At 35.6% G+C, this 18,194-nt stretch overlaps 1 protein-coding gene and 1 long non-coding RNA gene across 3 annotated transcripts; one reads left to right on the top strand and one right to left on the bottom strand.

Annotated features, from left to right (window-relative positions):
* Positions 1–6,416: 6,416 nt before the first annotated feature.
* Positions 6,417–7,047, bottom strand: h2bk1 (H2B.K variant histone 1). Of its 2 annotated transcripts, none has more exons than XM_007548657.2 (2): positions 6,809–7,047; positions 6,417–6,736 (listed from the first exon to the last, which is right to left on the bottom strand). In XM_007548657.2, the coding sequence occupies exons 1-2, from the start codon at positions 6,929–6,931 to the stop codon at positions 6,500–6,502; spliced, it is 360 nt and encodes a 119-aa protein (XP_007548719.1). In that variant the 5' UTR covers positions 6,932–7,047; the 3' UTR covers positions 6,417–6,499. The 2 variants fall into 2 exon arrangements, with proteins under 2 accessions (XP_007548719.1, XP_007548720.1); XM_007548658.2 differs by having other exon boundaries at positions 6,818–7,022.
* A 4,514-nt stretch (positions 7,048–11,561) lies between these two features.
* Positions 11,562–14,404, top strand: LOC103135764 (uncharacterized). The gene is made up of 2 exons (XR_475963.1): positions 11,562–11,622; positions 14,186–14,404. It is a non-coding gene; the product is annotated as an uncharacterized LOC103135764 (long non-coding RNA).
* Positions 14,405–18,194: the final 3,790 nt, after the last annotated feature.

Genomic DNA, 18,194 nt, shown 5'->3' with positions numbered 1-18,194 from the left:
ATATATATATATATATATATATATATATACAACCCTCTGTCCTCTGTTATAGTTGATCCACAACGCATTAAAACATACACACATATTTATCCCCCTCTGTGAGTGGAATATATGCAGATACTGGCAGAAAACAAGGTTTTGCGCCACAGGTGGAGAACATGAGAATTGAAGAGGATTTTACCTTATTTTGCATCTGAAAACACAGAGGCATAGCGGCATGTCTTCTGTACCTTAATGACTGTTCCTGTATGGAAATCAAGGTCATTTATTTCATGTTACAGTTTGGTAATAGATGCCACATTAAACAGAACACGAGTAAGAGTTTCAACTTTGAAAACACACATTACCAAAGAGAGAGACTAGGAATATTGTTTTTGCGGCTGGAGTACATCCTTTTAAATGATATACATAATGAGTTTATAATATGCATCTGGGCTACCTCCTCTCTACTTTGATGTCTTCCAAATGGCCCGGGTGTCATCAGCAAAACATGTAGGCACTTTCCTGCCTCATTGACTCCCAAATGTATTTTAAATATCATTCCTGGTAACGCAATTATTTAAAACGCTGAACTAAACACTTACTAATGGGGAAAAAGACAGCCACTTCGATAAATTCATTTCTCATATGGTGGGCATTCGTGTTTTGTATCTTTCTTTTTTTCTTTTTTTTTTCCTCCTCTGTGAAGCGAAGGCAACTCTGATGACAAGAAAAAAAAAAACAAAAAAAAAACAGCAGCAGCACCCCCTGCCCTCATAGCCCCCTGTGGACATATTGGATCTTTGGTTTCCTAATATTACCCACCAGTAGGTGCCTTTTCAAGTTTTTCTGCTCTGTGGTCAACCACCTTTCTGTCCCCTGGGCAGTGAGAGGCTGGACATCAACAGCAGCCTCTGATGAGAGCCAGCCACTTCATTTATGCAATCATAGGCAATTAGTTCCCTCTGATTATGAGGCCCTTAATGCTATTTTGAGTACTGTGCCACACATTAATACAGGAAGAGATTAAACTACAACCCTCCCACCACACGGAGCAGCCATTTAATATACTGAGAACATAATGAAATGTACACAGTAATTACAGTAATATTAAATGCTAATGGGCTTGCAATTGGAACTGCTCTTAGTTTAAGATGGAGTCGGAGCAACCAAAGAGAGTCGAACGCCATAATAGCAAGGAAGTGCTCATTTATCCATCAGGTGCCTCTTAGTTTTATGATTTACATGTGATTTTTCTGTGAGTAGCTTTGAGATGGTGTTGAATTATTGGGTAACTCAGAATTGAAGGGAGCAATTAATTTGCATTTTGAACTGCCAAGAAAAAAAAAAATTACAAATTACAGTCAGAAAGTCTCACTTCTGCCTCAAACTATTTTATCAGACTTGTGTGTAAAACACAATGAAGAAGTGCATTAATGCGAATTGGATGGGAAAGGATTCCTTGTTTTCAAAACTACAAAGAAAACTAAACATAACATAGCAAAATATGCATAATTGTTGTGTCCAGACCCAAAAGAATCTCCTTTCACTACATCGACACCATCAAGATTTTTGAACTTGGCCTCCAACAAGTCGTGCAGATATAGAGGATGAATTTATTTTCCCAGTTAATTATTATTATTTGTTTTTTTTTGTTTGTTTTTTTTTTCAAAATGGTTCAAGCTCCATCAGATTAGATGAATAGTATCTTCAGCAATTTTTAAGCCTTGTCAAATATTTGTCTGGACTTTGACTTGCCCATTCGAACAAATAAAGTTGCTTTGATTTAAACCACTCAGTGGTGGTTTTGGCTGTATGTTTAGGGTTGCTGCTCTGCTGGACAGTAATCCTCAATTCATGCGTCAAATGCTGAAGAAACAAAAGAATCCTTACAGCCATCGCCTTTTACCACGGTGGGGATGGTGTGATCTGAGTTGTGCGTAGTGCTAGTTTTCCCTTTACATATGTGTTTTGTATGTAGGTCCAAAAGTGACATTTGGTTCTGGCAATAAGAAATAATTTTCTTTCATGTTTGCTGTGTTACATGTATGGCTTGAGGTAAATTTAAAGCAAGACTTTCTGTTGATTTCTTTTTACCACTCTTTAATACTGTCCAGATTTGTAGAATGCACCATTGATAGTTAAATGGTTGATAGATTTTCTTACCTAAGCTGTGGATCGTCTAATGTTCTGCTGGGTTTCTTGGTCTTCATTATGCTATTTGCTTAATCATGTTATCCAGAAAACTTTTAATCCTGTCACAGAACAATTGTATTTTCACTCAGGTTTGAATTGTACAAAGTGGGACTTCATTTACACTGGATTTACAAAGTCAATTACACTGGATTTTATTGGTGGGTATCAAAGTAAAGAGAACTGAATGCATTTTAATATCAAACTTTTAAGATTTTTACATATAAAAGATGTTGAAAGCCATGCGTATTTCAATATGATACACATGTGAAACACCTGCAAATTCAATCATAAATGTGTGATATTAATGTAAAAATGTGTGAGAAAAAGGTATGAATAATTCAGCAATTTTTGCATGTATTAGATTACGTTCAGTAAATGAAAAATAAAGGGCGCTAGAAGTTTGTATTCTGGTGTTGCAACAACTTGTAGGGTACCATGGAAACATGACAATAGATAATGAGCAACCTTAATTGGCTGCTGGCAATATGAGGAGCTGGTTTCTGATTTACATCTGTGATTATTCTTATTTTAACAGACACATTGACATGTGCCTTGGGAACTTGCTGCTGTTAGAAGATTCTCAGATAAACAATCAAGGCTAGTTTACTTCATTTGATTGTAAGCATCCGCCGCAGGACCTACACAGAGAGCGCCATCTGTAAATCGTCTTCAGTTGTCATCACAGTGGCGGAAATGTTGGTGAAAAAGTTGCGTGAATTTATCGAGGCTTGAATTGAACAGTAACGCCAAACTCATGGAGGCATGATTACTTTTTTCTGTATTCTTTCAGCTCGGACCGCTCCGCCTATAATGCATCGTATCGGGCCTGTGCAGATTCCAATTGTCTCTCAATGCGCTGATCACCACGCAAATAACCCTCTGTTTCATCATGACAATTGAAAGGTTCATATTTCAACTTAATAGTCCTTTATAACTTTAACCATCTATCACAACCTCATTTCATTGTGGCTGCAGTTAATACGCGCTTCCCTGCCAAGTGGAACATTTTCTAATGATGCACTCTCACATGAAAACAAGGCAAGCCATCCCAAGCTCTGCATCACTCACTAATGCACCCATCCATAATGTGTTCATAGCAGCCTGCCTAAAGCAGACGACGATGACTACCAACTAGGCCGGGCAGGAGAGGGGTGCAAGATGCAAAACCTAAATGGCCAAGATAATCATCGGCAAAGTCGCTGCCATCAGAGGCTGTATCACCCTCATGTTAACATCAGTAGATTTCATGTCATTAGGTGGAAAACTGAGAAACATCTGAAATGGGTTATCTCAACAATAACAGTCAGTGGCGGGAGTCACACCCAAGTGCGTTATGGCAGTGAGCCTGGCTTTGTGGGATGCTGATAAGTGTTGTCTAATAGGTGTACGTAAAGTCTGATGTAAACAGCATCCTAATTAGAGAGACCTTTATCAGTTCCTCCATTTTATGCAGATTGAGCCGGCGCAAACGCTGCTGTCATTATCTTGTAATCAAGTAGCTATTCACTGTCATCTTTTAAAACCCTGATTAAAATGCATAACAAGGAATCAATGCTGCTTTATTCCCTCTGTTACCTCATAAACATGCCATCCTATTAACTGAATAATGGTCTTTGGCGATACACATATATAAACTATGTAGGTAAAAGGGATTTCAAAAGTCGAGCAATTCAGTATTTCCGCATTTAGTTTGTCAGTACAGTGTGCAGTTTAAAACATTTGCATGCTGTCAGGCAGAAAGCGTTTAATACAACTGAATTGAATTTCTCAATTATAAAAACTGAACGTAAAGATACTCTCAGACTATTTCAAGAAAAATGTTTATAAAAACTGCTTCAATAAAGAAAAGCACATGTTTTTGCTTCTTAGTTTAAATAAAAGATTTTCAAACCCGCATGTTTTTACCCATTTCTTAGTTATATAATCACTGGGGTGTTTTCTCATCAGATTAGGGGAAGATACATTTTGTGACCAATACTAAATTCCCAATACTTGATCTGTTTTAAAACACGAAAAATGTCTTGCAACAGTATTAATGCCCTTTGAACATTTTCATATTTTGTTAATCACAATGTTGTTGTGAAATGCAAGCAATAAGAAGCACTGTTTGCAGTTTGCTTTGACCTATGCTTTGTCCACGTGTCTGAATGAACCAGACACGTGGACAATAATGAGCTTCTTCGTCACAGTGAAATTGGCACATATTGCAGAAAACACTGCACACCCTAACCTAATGGTGAAACATGGTGGTAGAAGTATGATGCTAAAGGGATCCATTTTTACAAAGGCACAGGGAGACTGTGTCTTTGACTGCTGAACAGTGTTGCTCCCAATTGCACCACTGTTCAGCACCTCAAACTGAAATAATTTAGAGAAAATTTATATTTCAATAAAATATCAAATGGAAGCCACTATGATAAAGACAATTATAGCTGTACTCAAATAGAAAAAAAAATATTTTTTTTTACTTCTGAGTTTTATTCAGTACTAAGAGTAAAGTTTGTTACAAATCCAAAAATTTGCCTAAAAATATACAATCACTAGGATGTGATTCTCAATTGAGAGAGATGTCTGTTATAACTCCAGATTCTGTGCACAAATACTGCAGACATTTTAGCATTTTCCCTGCTTTATCTAATACATTGTTATTAAAAAATATATGCTTTTTTAAAAACATTTTACATAAAACACCATAGCGATAGCAGCATCTTTGTGTAAAATACAGAAATGGAACATGCTCCTAGAAAAGATTAGATTCAGTTGTTTTGTTTTTTTTTTTCCATATAGTTGCAGATATAAGTGTGATATTGTAAAACACACTAGAGGCATCAATGGCTGTTGAATTTATTTGTCTGCCTGTCAGTGAGTCTGTTGAAGTCTTTTAATATCTCAGCCACCTGTTTGGTTCCTCACCTGTTCCTGCTGCTGCGCTCTCAGAGCATCCTCAAACAGGTGCTGCCTTTGATTTCAGATTCATAAGAGCTGATGATTAGGAACACAAGGGGAAGGATTGAAAATTCCTAACTGGATGACAGTTCCCCACCAATTAGAAAAATGTAGCTTGTATTTGGTATGGTTAGCAATCAAAAGGCTGTAAAATAAGCTGTGGCAGCATGATCAGCTGCAACCACTTAATCAGTGTGGGAAACCTTGATTTTGGACATGTAGGCCTCCAACCCCAGAAAAAAAAAAATCAAAGTTTTGTCACTAAATAAATGACAAAGCCCTAAACTAGAGGGCTGGATCAAAGTATATGAATATTACATACTGCTGGTCTGTTGGCCCCAAGAGAAATTCAATTCCCAAAAGACACACCAACAGCTGTACATGCACCAAACAAAACACTTGGAAGGCATTTAAAGCTAATCACGTCTGATTCATGACTATCATGGGAAAACTCTGTGATACGACTGTCAAAGTGTAGAATAATTACAACCTACTGAGACCAAGACTTTTGAGGCTCATCTGAGATGTTCAGATTTGAGAATTAGACAAGATCTTTACGCTGCGATAAGTGGATGTAGACAATGAGACTTTGTAGCTCGTTTATTTTGTAACACTTAAGTAAAACAATTACATTTTCTAAGGGAACTTGATTGCATTCTAACTAGAACTGAATTAGTAACTTTAATCTGCCAAAATGATTGGACTGAATAAACACATTTCTGTAAATAAATTTAATCCACTGAGAATTTTGAGATTTTTGTGAATGGTGCCATACAAAGTAAACCAAAAAAAAAATAAAAAGATTGCATTTTAACAGAAACAGTAAGGGATGCAGTTAAGTTAAATGTACAAGTATATGTACGGTTGGCTCAAGTTATGCATAAAACAAGTTGCTCCCAAACGTGAAAAGAAAAATCCCAAAAAGGGAAAATTTAAAAAGGTTATGCAGTTGGTGAATGATAGACTTTGTCAAAGGCCTTGTACAACCTTTAGCTAGATTTTACATCCAATAAGATGTGAAACAAGATTGATGCCAATTTAAAATTATAGTGGGGAAACCCCCCCCCCAAAAAACCCCTTAATTTATTTTAAGCAATTTGCATTTTAAAAACTCCTCATAGCGCCTCCATTTTCCCGTACAGAGCCGATGTGAGCTTCCACTGCGGTTTTGCCAGATTATAATATATACAATGCTGCCACCTAGCGTAGATTATAAATGCACCATTTTAGAAATGAAAAATGAGAAAAAAAAAGAACAAATGCAACAAAATGTAGACCGTTTTTATATGCATTTATTTAGGTGGGGGGAAAAAAACAAAACAAAACAAACAAAACAAAAAAACAAACCCGCAGAAAACGCAGATTTCATTTGAAATGTTCACTTGGAGCTGGTGTACTTCGTCACCGCCTTGGTGCCCTCGGACACGGCGTGCTTGGCCAGCTCCCCGGGCAGCAGCAGTCTGACGGCGGTCTGCACCTCCCTGCTGGTGATGGTGGAGCGCTTGTTGTACTGAGCCAGACGAGACGCTTCGGTGGCGATTCGCTCGAACAGGTCGTTCACGAAGGAGTTCATTATACTCATGGCACGGCTAGAAATGCCTGTATCCGGATGAACCTACAGGCGAGTAAAACAAAACATGTTGGAGCAGTTTAAAACGGGGAAAAGACCAACTGTGATTGTCTTTACCTCGCCCACCTGTTTTAGAACTTTATAGATGTACATAGCGTAGGTCTCCCTTCTTTTAGTTTTTCTTTTCACCTTTTTCTCGCTTGAACTCTTGCCTTTCTTTTTTGAAATATCGTTGGTCATTTTTTTAAGCGAACGTTTGGATATTACAGAAACAATTAGGCTGAGTTTTACCAAAAGCCGTTTTAATAGCTTGTCTTAATTAGTGACTGATTTCGTGCAGCTGGCTCCATTTCACGACCGACCAGATCCAACTAAACGGTAATGTAATAGTTTTCTCAAAGCCCTTGGAGCGAGGGAGGCGCTTTTTTTGTAAGATTTTTCAGTTAATGTTTGCTTTTTAACATATACATTTTTAAACGTTGCTCATTTATTTTTTGACTCAAAGTAGACGGTGAGCACCGTTAGCCATTTTAAAAATCTAAATCTAAAATTTACTTGCAATCCAATTTCCGAAGGTGCGGTGCCATGTGGTGCAAGTGACACACCATAGAAGAAAACGTTAGGCAATAAAATGCTTTGCACAGAACAAAACAATCCCAACATAAAACATATAGTAGCCTACAGGGAATTTTGTGCACGCACAACTTTCCAGGCGGTAAAGGTTTGGTATTGCACGCATTATTGATGTCCACTTGGTGGCAGACTTGCTTTATTTTTTAGATTTAATGGGAGACTACTGTGGAGTGCCTGGACTGCCACAATCCAATACATAAATAATGCATGTATTCTAAACATTCTAAATAATCCATTATATGGGGATTCTACAATTCAAGGTCAGGCCTGGACATGAAATCAGAGGTTTAAGACTGAAACTCACATGTGAGTCAAAAGCTAGAACCTATGACAACAAGTGTAATTGTTATTTATTATATTAAATGGTGGAAGAAGTGATATTGAAATGGAAAACATCAGCTTGCACAGAGAACTGGAAGTGCTTTGTTTTTTTTTCTTTTACAGAAACGCACCCTATAGAATAATTATATGCACACATGCAGTTGATTCAAAATTATTCATACCCCTGGCAGATTTAATGACTTTATCCTAATCTTTATCTCTTTTCAAATCAGAGCTGGGACTCGGCTCGGACTTAGATTAAATACGGTTCAGATTGGCTATTGAGGCTTTATTCAGTATACATATAATTATTTTCATCCAGTACATTCTATAAGAAAACTCCATTGGTTTTCATAATATTTGGTCCTTGTGTAGTATTGTATTATTCAGCTGTCAGCGTGGTCACTTTGCACTAATGAACAGCATTATCTGGTGTTCACTAAGTTTATCTAACCATTCAGGAACTTCTTGCTCAGTTTTACTGTTGGAGTATCTCAGCTTGTAAGCAGCCATGATTGATTTGAGAGCTGCTGTTTGTAACCTAAAGTCCAAGAAACACCGGATCCATTTTGGCATCTGATCCGACGAAAAATCGGATGTACCCAGGTAATTAAAAGAAGTAAAAAGTGAAAAAAAGAGAAAACATTATAAATGTGGAACACTAGATGGATTTAATCTACATAGACCGCTGCATAATTACAGTGGTTGAGATGTGGTCCTGTACCAGACATTTTTGGCATGCTTTCCTTGTTTGCTTCCCATATTTAGCACTGATGCTAAAGCATTTGATGTGTACACATCACACCAGGCAACACCTCTTTCAAAAGGGCAAAAAAAATATCATAGTTTCCTTTTCCTATTATAGTTAGCTTTTTTTCAGTCCAATTGCATTTTCATGACGTGTCCTCTTGATGGCACAGTTGTGCCATGGAAATCTCAAACATGTCATCCAGCTTGAATCTTTTTGCTAAGAATTCAATGGAATTTGCATATGTGCCTTTAAATGAGCAAGTTTTACGTATTCATGAAGTGCTACGCATTCTAGGCTATTTTTGTAGGTTTAGTTCAGCTAAGATGCAATAGTTCAAAATGTACAGTAAGAGTTTGAGTTATGGAAAAATGTTTTACAAAGCATTCAGCCTACAGTCTTTAGAGGTGACACACCTTGTCTGCTACAGTTACTGTATGCCAAGAAATTTGCAAATGTCGAAATGTACACTCGACATAACCATGGGCTAAAATGTCATGAACTGGCTTTAATATGGATTATATGAAGTGGCTTAACGGCCAAAATGCAATTATTTGTACAACTTTGTTTCTTTCCAGTTGTGGTTGGGCTTACTCGTGGATTATTAAGGAATGCAGGGGTTTTGCCATAGTGTGCAACAGTGAATGGATGAAGTTTAAAGATTCATGTTTCTGCAGAAAGGACATGTTTTACTTTTGAGGATGTAGCACTAAAGCATATTACATCATTATTTTGAGGACACTGAAACTTTGTAAGCCCATCCAGTTGCTTTTCTAACAATGTTTAATTGGGCCCAATTGGGTCACTTCACACTAATGCTACACATGTTGTGGGTGGAAGAGAAGTCAATCTACTGAAAAGTGGCTTTTAAAGTTTACTTGTTACTGTTTTAGAAAATTTGAAAAGGTTTATTTTGACTTATTAATATTTTTTAAAGTTTTATGCTAGTTTTTCTGATTTTAAAATGTATATTTGCCCATGAAATCTTCTATATTTAAGTTACATTGCAAGCTTAGTTTTTGACAGATATCTTGTGTGGCAAAAGTAGACTATAGGCTCGATCTTATTTTGAAAAAAAGATTTTAGTGTAGCAAATGGTGTAGTTGCCAAATGTTTGATGTAATTTGAAGCTGGCATGGGCCGAAGCTTGAATTATAAGAGCCAAGAAAGATTAAAATCTGTTAGTGACTAAAGACATTATTTATGATAGATGTTGTTTACTCTAGATCATGGCATTCAAAAATTACTGTGCTCAAAATGACGTAAAGTGGGCCTCTCTTGGTGCTGCAGTAGCTGAAGATAAGCTGTATGAATGTATTCAAAGGTTACCTACTCACCACCAGATTAGTCATAGAGATGTATAGTTCATATTTATATTGCCAAGCTTTTAACTTGTACCTTTAGACACCTCAATAATTGTGTTTATGTTGTGGGAAAGAAAAGTATTTATCAGGTACCGCAAACATGATTTATTTATTTTTTTTACTTTTTGCTCTCTCTCTCTCTCTCTTTTTTTTTTTTTTTTACTTCTAAGACTTCTTAAGATCTCCCCAGCTAATTTGAACATATGCTTGAGATAGTTTTCTAAGTAAAAATAACTTTACTATAGTAAGTGCACAGCTGGTAATGGAGATAAGCTCACCTTTGTGTTTCTGTGCCTCTTGCCTAATGAATATAGAACAAATCTCTACATTCAATAGGCAGATATCTTATTGTGGAAACAGGACTGTTTCTTCCGTAGTGACATATTTACATCTCAAAGCTTGCTGTAATCTAAATCCTTTATCGCAATAAGATACATTAAAGATACTTATGCTGTCTATTGAGTTGAATTGCATTTAGCCTTTGGCTTTTGCTGGCAATGATTGTTGATCTTTCATTTGTTCTGAAAGTTTAAAACGTAAAGTGAACCGTTTAGATGTTATTTGTGTATATAATGGCTTGTTTTCAATAAAGATCCAGTAGTAGTTGCAGTTTAACGATATCAGCATATGCTGACTTTGACCTGAGATTTTATTTTCTAAATCATGCAATGTTATTGCTTTATGATTTTTATCACACAGAATCTTGCACATACAGCTATAAATTGTAGACAAACCAGTAAATGTGGTATATTTTAATACAGCAGAGATTTATCCATGCTGTCTGATTTGTTAGTGTACTGCTAGCCCTAGCTCCTTTATCACTAGCTTTAAATCTGTTTGATTGATGAGATCTGAGGCTGTTACAAAGTGAGCTGAATTTCTGCCTTTTATCATGCACTCACATCTCTCTAAATAGCATTACACTGTCTCATGCTCATTCATTTTTGTCATACTAAAGCATGCCCTAGTTGTAATGACTTGAATACTCAGCTTTTACATATTGTTAGTCTTTTAAATGAATTCATATAAAAAAAACAGGAATTCAGAGTGTAATATTTATCCACTTGAGCTTCTATTTCTTTTCTTTTTTTCACATTTTTTGCTGAATTTAAATAAATATTTAAAGACTCATATTTATGACTAGTAAATATGACAAATTACATAATGCACAGCTCAATGGAAAAGTACATTTCAGTGTGTATTGTTGTTGGGTAATTTAGCTGTGCAGGATATACAATAATGGTAACAGACTTTTGACAGACCTTTTGACTGTATAAAAGTCTGTTTACTCATAGCTTCACTGCACAGTCATGTTTAGCATATGGAAATGCAGCATTTTTGTTGGTTAGTTAACAAAAGTTAACTAACCAATTAAGTTTTTTTTAAAAGGTACATGCGCCCACTCCCCACAGACTCTCACATATGTATGTATGTGCTGGACGTTTGCACACAAAAGACCATTTATGGAAAAAAAAAATCCTACAATTTTGTCAATAATAACCTGGAAAAATAAAAAGTCAATTAACTATGAAAAAAAACAAAACATTTTAAAACTCTAAGGATAACCTCAAGGTACAAACAACGTGGACATTTGCAACTTATAGACAAGCGTGGCCAATATATTTTATTTTATTTTTGATGAGCAAACCTGGATGAGACATAAGTAAAAATGGTGGTGTGTGTTTTGTGAAGATTTTATCCACAAGCATGTTCTACTCAACAGATAAATTGTGAATATTTATGTTAGAAGCTATTTGTTTGAGGTCTGCACACATTTAATAAGCCTGTTATTTTCTCCTGTTTTCAGGCAGATTCATTCGTCTTTAGCAGTTGTTATCTGTGCTGGGAAGAAAGGGAATAAAAAGGTGAGTGTGTGTTCACATCTGCTACCTCGCTTCATCTGTCTGTCACATAAACAGAAAAATGTTGGCTGTCGTGCTTATGACAGGCTGCCACATCAATGTGTTACTTAAATCTGTCAAAGGTGTTTAATTTATTTCTATTCTCCGTTTTAGCATTCATAAAAATATTTTGTGACCAGTTGATTGCATCTATGCCATCGTGTCTATGCCTGATACTGATTTACTGTACACACATTAGCCTGAAACGCATAGCACAATAGTGGAAAATAACCAGAAAACAAACAACAATAAAACACTCATGCACTGACCAGTTCACCACAATGCAATATGTTTTGCATAATACTGTTGGTTTGGAAAATTGTTGATATATTTCAAGTTATAAAGCTTTTATGCGTATTGTCGGCTTTAGAAACCCTGATTTTCTACTAATTAGATTTCATAAACTTGTGATAAATAACCGCAGTGACTGATTTTAGTAGAATAACCTCTTTGTTAATTTTCTGGGTTTTCCTGGCCTACAAAGCCATCAACAGCTGAAAGACCATTTTCTGTATTTACATGATCTATCTTTAAGTAAGTGCTATGTATCAAAAACTTTGATTACTGTGGTTTATGTCATTAGGAACATCAAAACCTTTAAGATGTTAATTGAGACTTTTTGGATATTTTTCTTGTTTAAAGTAAACCTCGGTTTTTTAAAAACTGACCTAAGCTCCTGCTACAGATATGAACTCATTCCAGAGTCTCTGTTATACTTCTCAAGACTATTTAGGAACAAAGACATATTGATTATGGAGTTTAAACTGACTTTAACATCTTTTACTAGTAGCTAGCATAGCTAGCAGTCTTCCAATTTTTTACTGAAGGATGTCGATCTTTACTTTAACTCTGAGATGTCTTTCTTTGCCTCCCAAAAGGTTTGAAGTCTGAGGCAGTTTTTCAGACAGCCCTTTATATGTAAGATAAATACTAAACAAATTTCAATAACTGCTTTATTGGGGGTTGTCTCTTCAGGTACATCAATATCAACACACCAGGCCAATGAAGTAGTAGTATTCATTACATTAATTGCAATATTTTTAATATTATTCACCTGGAAGAAAGCTGCCCCTCCATCTCATAAGCAGAGGATAGAAGATGCTATGTCCCGTTTGAAACATTCTGTCAACAGCTCTGTTCAGGAGTACAATATGACTGGGCAGCATTGTTCTTTGAGACTGTGTTCTCTTTAGAACAATGTTCCTAAATCCTGTTCCTGAGAGAACACTGTCCTACATGTTTCAGGTGTTTCCCATCTTCCACACACCTGGCCCCAATAATGGGTGATTAACAGGTTTCTACAGCTCTTGATGACATGCAGGACTTAATGCTATAATTTGAATCAGGTGTGCTGGAGCAGAGACGCTTCCAAAATATGCAGGACAGTGGTTCCTGGGAAACAGCATTGAGAAACACTGCTGTGGAGTGATACCTACCCTCCCACCCTCTTCCTCCTTTTTTGATTGAATCTTATACAGTATCTGTTAGCACCTCTTTGTACTGTGCTGTTCTTAAACATTTAAGAACAATAACAAAATTAGCTATGATTAAATTTTTAGTAAAATAACACATTTTCCCTAATTTGGTAAATCTCCTTGTCCTACGCTTTGCTTCGTAGAGAGTGCCCAGACCCTCTGCTAATGAAAAACAATTGTTTGCTAGAAGTGTGGAAGTTTTACATTTTACCCAATCGCTAACATTTGCCCGTGACGTATGTCATGTCAGTTCAACACTACAAAGGTCACTGGAATTGCCTGCACTGTAAACAACCATCCCACTGCGAAGAGAGAAGTACCAAGCCGAATAAGATGGGTGTTAATGTTAATTAATTATTTGGAAGAATGGCAAACACGGACTGAATGGCTTTGCTCATTTCTCGGCCTCCACAGCCAAATTACAAACTACAATTTAAAACAGTGCAGAAAATCGATGTCATCGTTCAGAACTTCTCCTTCTGCTCCCTGATTGTAAAGTAAAGTAAAACCATTATATATTTTTTTATTTTTTTAGGTTTTTCTTTCTGATGGTTCCTTGAAATTCTGTTTTGTCACATATTTTCCATTTTTGAATCCTAGGGTTCTTTTAAATGGATGGACAAATCTAAACACCAACTTCATTTTTTTTTTTTTTTTTTTCTAGGGTTCTTTTAAATGGATGGACAAATCTAAACACCAACTTCATTTTTTTTTTTTGGTCTTTGACTCCCATTTTCAGAATTGCATATTACTGATGTGTTTATGCAAGGTGCTGAGCACAGAAGCAATATAAAGTGATTAATTCAAGAGAGTAAAAGTGATAAATCATCACAGTTTCATTAGTTCTTTCTGTTTAAAGTTGTGTTATAGTGCTGCACTAAGTATGGCAGTGTTTCATCTCTGCCACTCATTTTATCTTTAGGGTTTATAAGATCTTAAATGTCATCTCCTTTAATGCTGTATGAATATGTTGCAATCATAAAATTGCCAGACTTGCTTGCCAATTCTACATAACTTGGCCATTTCATTGATTGACTACTTGCTCTTTCTAGATCTGGATCATCACAGTTGTCCTGTCATTGGGTCTTCTGACTGTCCTTCAGCAACTTTACTTAATACCCAACACCATTTACAGCCTGATGATTGCAGTGCCTACAATCCTAAGCAATTTCATGTCAACATTTCAAATTGAGCTAAATGTTTCATAAGAGCTCAATGTTTTGTCAGATGTTTTCCATCCAGACATTAAAATTTGTCATGGTAAAAAGGTATTTTTGAAATGCGTTTGAATTTATGTGTCAAGGCAAGTCTTGATTAATGTCAGGTTCTAATTTGTAATCTCAACTATGAAAGAAATACGCAACAGATTCTAAACAATTTCTTTCCTAAAAACAAAAGAAAGCATTCCAGTAAACGTAGAACGAGAAAAAGCATTCGATTGATTTTTGGAAGTGTGACATCTTCTATGAAAGCAATAATTTTGACTGTTTATTAGAGAATATAGATGTTTGTTACAACACTGGCAATGAGAAAACAGATTAGTAAAAGCCTTGTTTCCTCCCATCAGTCTAGTAAAGGGTTATGTAACCACTTCCAATTAAACTGAAGTCTATCATTCTACACTAGAATGGTAATAGAGGGATAAGAGGTTGGTAAGTCATTTAGAAAACATCTACTTTAGGTAATTGCAAATAAAAGGGGGTACAGATGCCAATCTGGCAATTGTAATGCTCAAACAAACTGGAAACACCCCAAAGTCATTCATCCTTACCAAGAACAAGCTTAAAATTCAGCCTGCCAGATTAAAATGAATTAATTCATTCATTATTTATTCTTATTCATAGTTCATTCTGAACTAATTTCTCAGCTCCAACACGAACTAATTCTTGTTGATTTATTGTATTTTGCCTGAAATAACGTAAAAATATTACGTTAATAACGTAAAAATATTACATGCAGGTCACAATGTTCTTCATGAATTAGCAGATCCATCCATTTCATCACTTAGCATTTCTCAGCAAGCTTAGCTCTGTTGTATTATTTCCTTTTCTCTTTGCTCACAACAGCTGTATTTTGTGATGACTGAATTCCCAAAGCAGCTGCTCTCATTCACTTATTTCAATGCTTTCATTGTCAGAAAACAAAACAAAACAAGTCTGAAATTTTGGCTGAAAAGCCATTTAGGCTGCATTTGTAATTGCTTTCACTTTGAACCATTTTATTACTACCCTGTCATCACAGACAGGATTTAGCATTTATTTATTTTTTTTATTTTGCTTTTTGTTTTGCCATTTAAGCTATTATTGCTGTCAAAACCACTCGGTAATAATAAGTAACTGCTAGATACTGGAAGCTGCCCTGGAGAAAAGGGGGACCGCGTTTATTCATTGCACATTTTTCTTTATTATTATTCTACAGCTGTATAACCAAAATTATTAAGGTGGCCTATAAATATAATTTTGGTCATTCAACCAAAACCATATTTTGCTTATAAAATTCAGATTCTGTCTGAGCACATTAGATGTCAAAATCTTTGTGTAAATTTCTGTAAAACCAATTAGTACCAGTGATTTTTAGTAGAGAATGGCTGATATTACTGGCCTGCTAAAAGATTTGCCTAAATTTGCTTTTTTTTTCTTAAGTATTGGCAATGGGGCTTGGCAACCAATAGTTTGCAGATTTTTAAATGGGCAGCTTTGAGTTTTAGTCCTGAATTATTAAAAACTTTTATCCTAACAAATTTTGACTTAAACAACCATTTATATCAGTGAATGTTTCATGTTTATACTTTCCTTTATCATGTTATGCTGAGTACATAACATAACTGCTGTAAGTCAGCAGCAGTCACACAGATCTGGCCAGAGAAGCTGCATATTCTCTGAGTTTAGACACACTGATGTGAGCTCTTAAATGGGAGGAAACGAGATCAGCACTCAACCAGACTCACTGAGACTTAAGTCCACAAAGACTGCAAGCAACCCAGGTGTAGTTTTAAACTGCTCAAAATTTTGACAGTCACATAAGGTTTGTTACTAAATGAGCTTACTATTTTCTTAACACCAGAATAAAGAATTTCCTTTCAAAACAGGACAGAGAAAAACTGGTGCATTTACTTTCAGTACGTTCGATTACTGCTACAGTGTCTGTACAGGTCTTAGTAAAAATCAATCAGGCAACTGCAGCTTATCCAAAAATGCTGCTGCTAGAGTCCAAATGTTATATAACACCAATTTTTAAATTGGAGCACTAGCTCCCTGTTTATTAAATAATGTATTTTAGAATTATGTTATTGGTCTATGAAGCAATGATATAGGCTAAAATACATTTCTGCACTGCTTGTGCATTGTAAACCACGTAGAACCCTCAGTTGTTTAAATACTTGATTACTTGGTGTTTGCAAGATCCAAAATAAACAAAATAAAGAAGAATTTAGCTTCCATGATCCTGAGCTGTGAAACAAACTCCTTGAAAACCTGAGATGCATAGAATCTGTTGCTTCTTTTTTAATCGGGGCTAAAAATATTACTTTTATGTTATATTATTTCAACTTTGATCAAATAATCAGTTTGAGATCTTTTTTGCCTTTCAATATTTGTATTTTAACACCTTTTTGTTTCATGTAGTGTTTTTCTTATACTTTGTTTTTTTGTCTTTTCATTGATGTCTTTTAAAGCGCTTTGTATTAGCTTGTTTATGAATGATCCTATAAAAATAGATTTGCCTTACATTGCCTTCCATGACTGTAGCTATCTGATTGTGTGCATCACTGGTGGGCAGAGGGCTCGTTCTTGGCCTGGGATCCGGAGAAATTATACGAAGCAGAACACATCTCTCCTGTATGGTGACACAGCTGCTGTAAGCTATGTATCATATACACTCTGTTTATTAATGATGCTGGAGAAACTTGATGTTACTGATGATGATACTGGACTGGAGCTGATGCTGACAGTTGACATCATTACTGCAGCTGGTAGTTTGAATCAGAGGAAGGCAATTGTGTTTCATATACTGATATTTTTTTATGATAGCCCTGAAATTTACTTAGTTGGATCTGTGTGAGTCTTAATGACATTTTGTTTCTATAAGTTTCTCTTTATGGCTTGTGTAGTGCACATATGAACTAAAACTTTCTAAGAATATTTATTATTATGAAAAAAATATGAAACCAAGAACAAAGTGTAGAAATTATATGGAAATATACATTAATTGAAAATCAGCAAATGTTTTTCACCTGCTCAACTTCAGTGATTGTGACAGGCTGAGCAAAATCTCAATCTGTTGTCATTTTAAATGCCTCCATTGTTGGATCAATAAAATGGCAGAAACAAGTTCAACTCAGTCTCTGGCTGCCTATGGCAAAAACAATGATCACATATCAAAGACTTGCAATAGACAAAGAAACATTTAATCTAATAAATTAAACTGAATCTTTCTAAAGGATCAGCAGTCCCTATTAATATCTGTATTAGCACTATAAATGTGTATCTTGAATTAAAGATAATTCAATCTTTATTAAACCCTTTAATTGAAAAAGGCTATATTAACTTTTCAACATTATGGTAAACTGTAACATCTGCTCTAATTACCTTACAGTCTTCAAAGATTAAAACTTCAGTGAATGTTGAGTTGGATGCTTCCTGGAATGGGTCGAACGTGTTTGTAAGACCGTAATTGTGTTGTTCCATGCAAGTTGTTCACAGCTGAAATGTTTTTAAGGTCTAAAAGTTCACTTAGAATATTTCTTTATAAAATAAAATTCAAAGTGTCCTTAAAAACATGTACTGTGCTTAGCGGTGTTTCAAATATTAGCACTCCTCATTAGTATTCCTCATTTGATGCTGTGCTTTCTATCAACCACTTGAAAGCAAATTACTGTTGTAACGTCCACCACTTTCAGCTTATAATCTGAAACAACAGATCTGAAACAATCCCTACTAACCCTGTTAGTAGGGATTTAAACATTTAACTATGCTAATATTTAGATAGCACACTTGCAAAGCTGTAATAATAGGGGCGTTAAAGGGGCAGTAGTATATATTTTTTCAGTGTCATAACTATGTT

Source organism: Poecilia formosa, unplaced genomic scaffold, assembly GCF_000485575.1.
Source record: "Poecilia formosa unplaced genomic scaffold, Poecilia_formosa-5.1.2 Scaffold27, whole genome shotgun sequence".
Lineage (NCBI taxonomy): Eukaryota > Metazoa > Chordata > Actinopteri > Cyprinodontiformes > Poeciliidae > Poecilia > Poecilia formosa.
This window is presented reverse-complemented; position numbering and strand designations above follow the sequence as displayed.

Bases quoted from the DNA above. Each gene is read 5' to 3' on its own strand.
- h2bk1 (XM_007548657.2), bottom strand. From the start codon at position 6,931: ATGACCAACGATATTTCAAAAAAGAAAGGCAAGAGTTCAAGCGAGAAA. The intron at 6,737-6,808 runs GTAAAGACAATC...ACTCGCCTGTAG, and splicing joins TTCTAAAACAGGTGGGCGAG to GTTCATCCGGATACAGGCAT.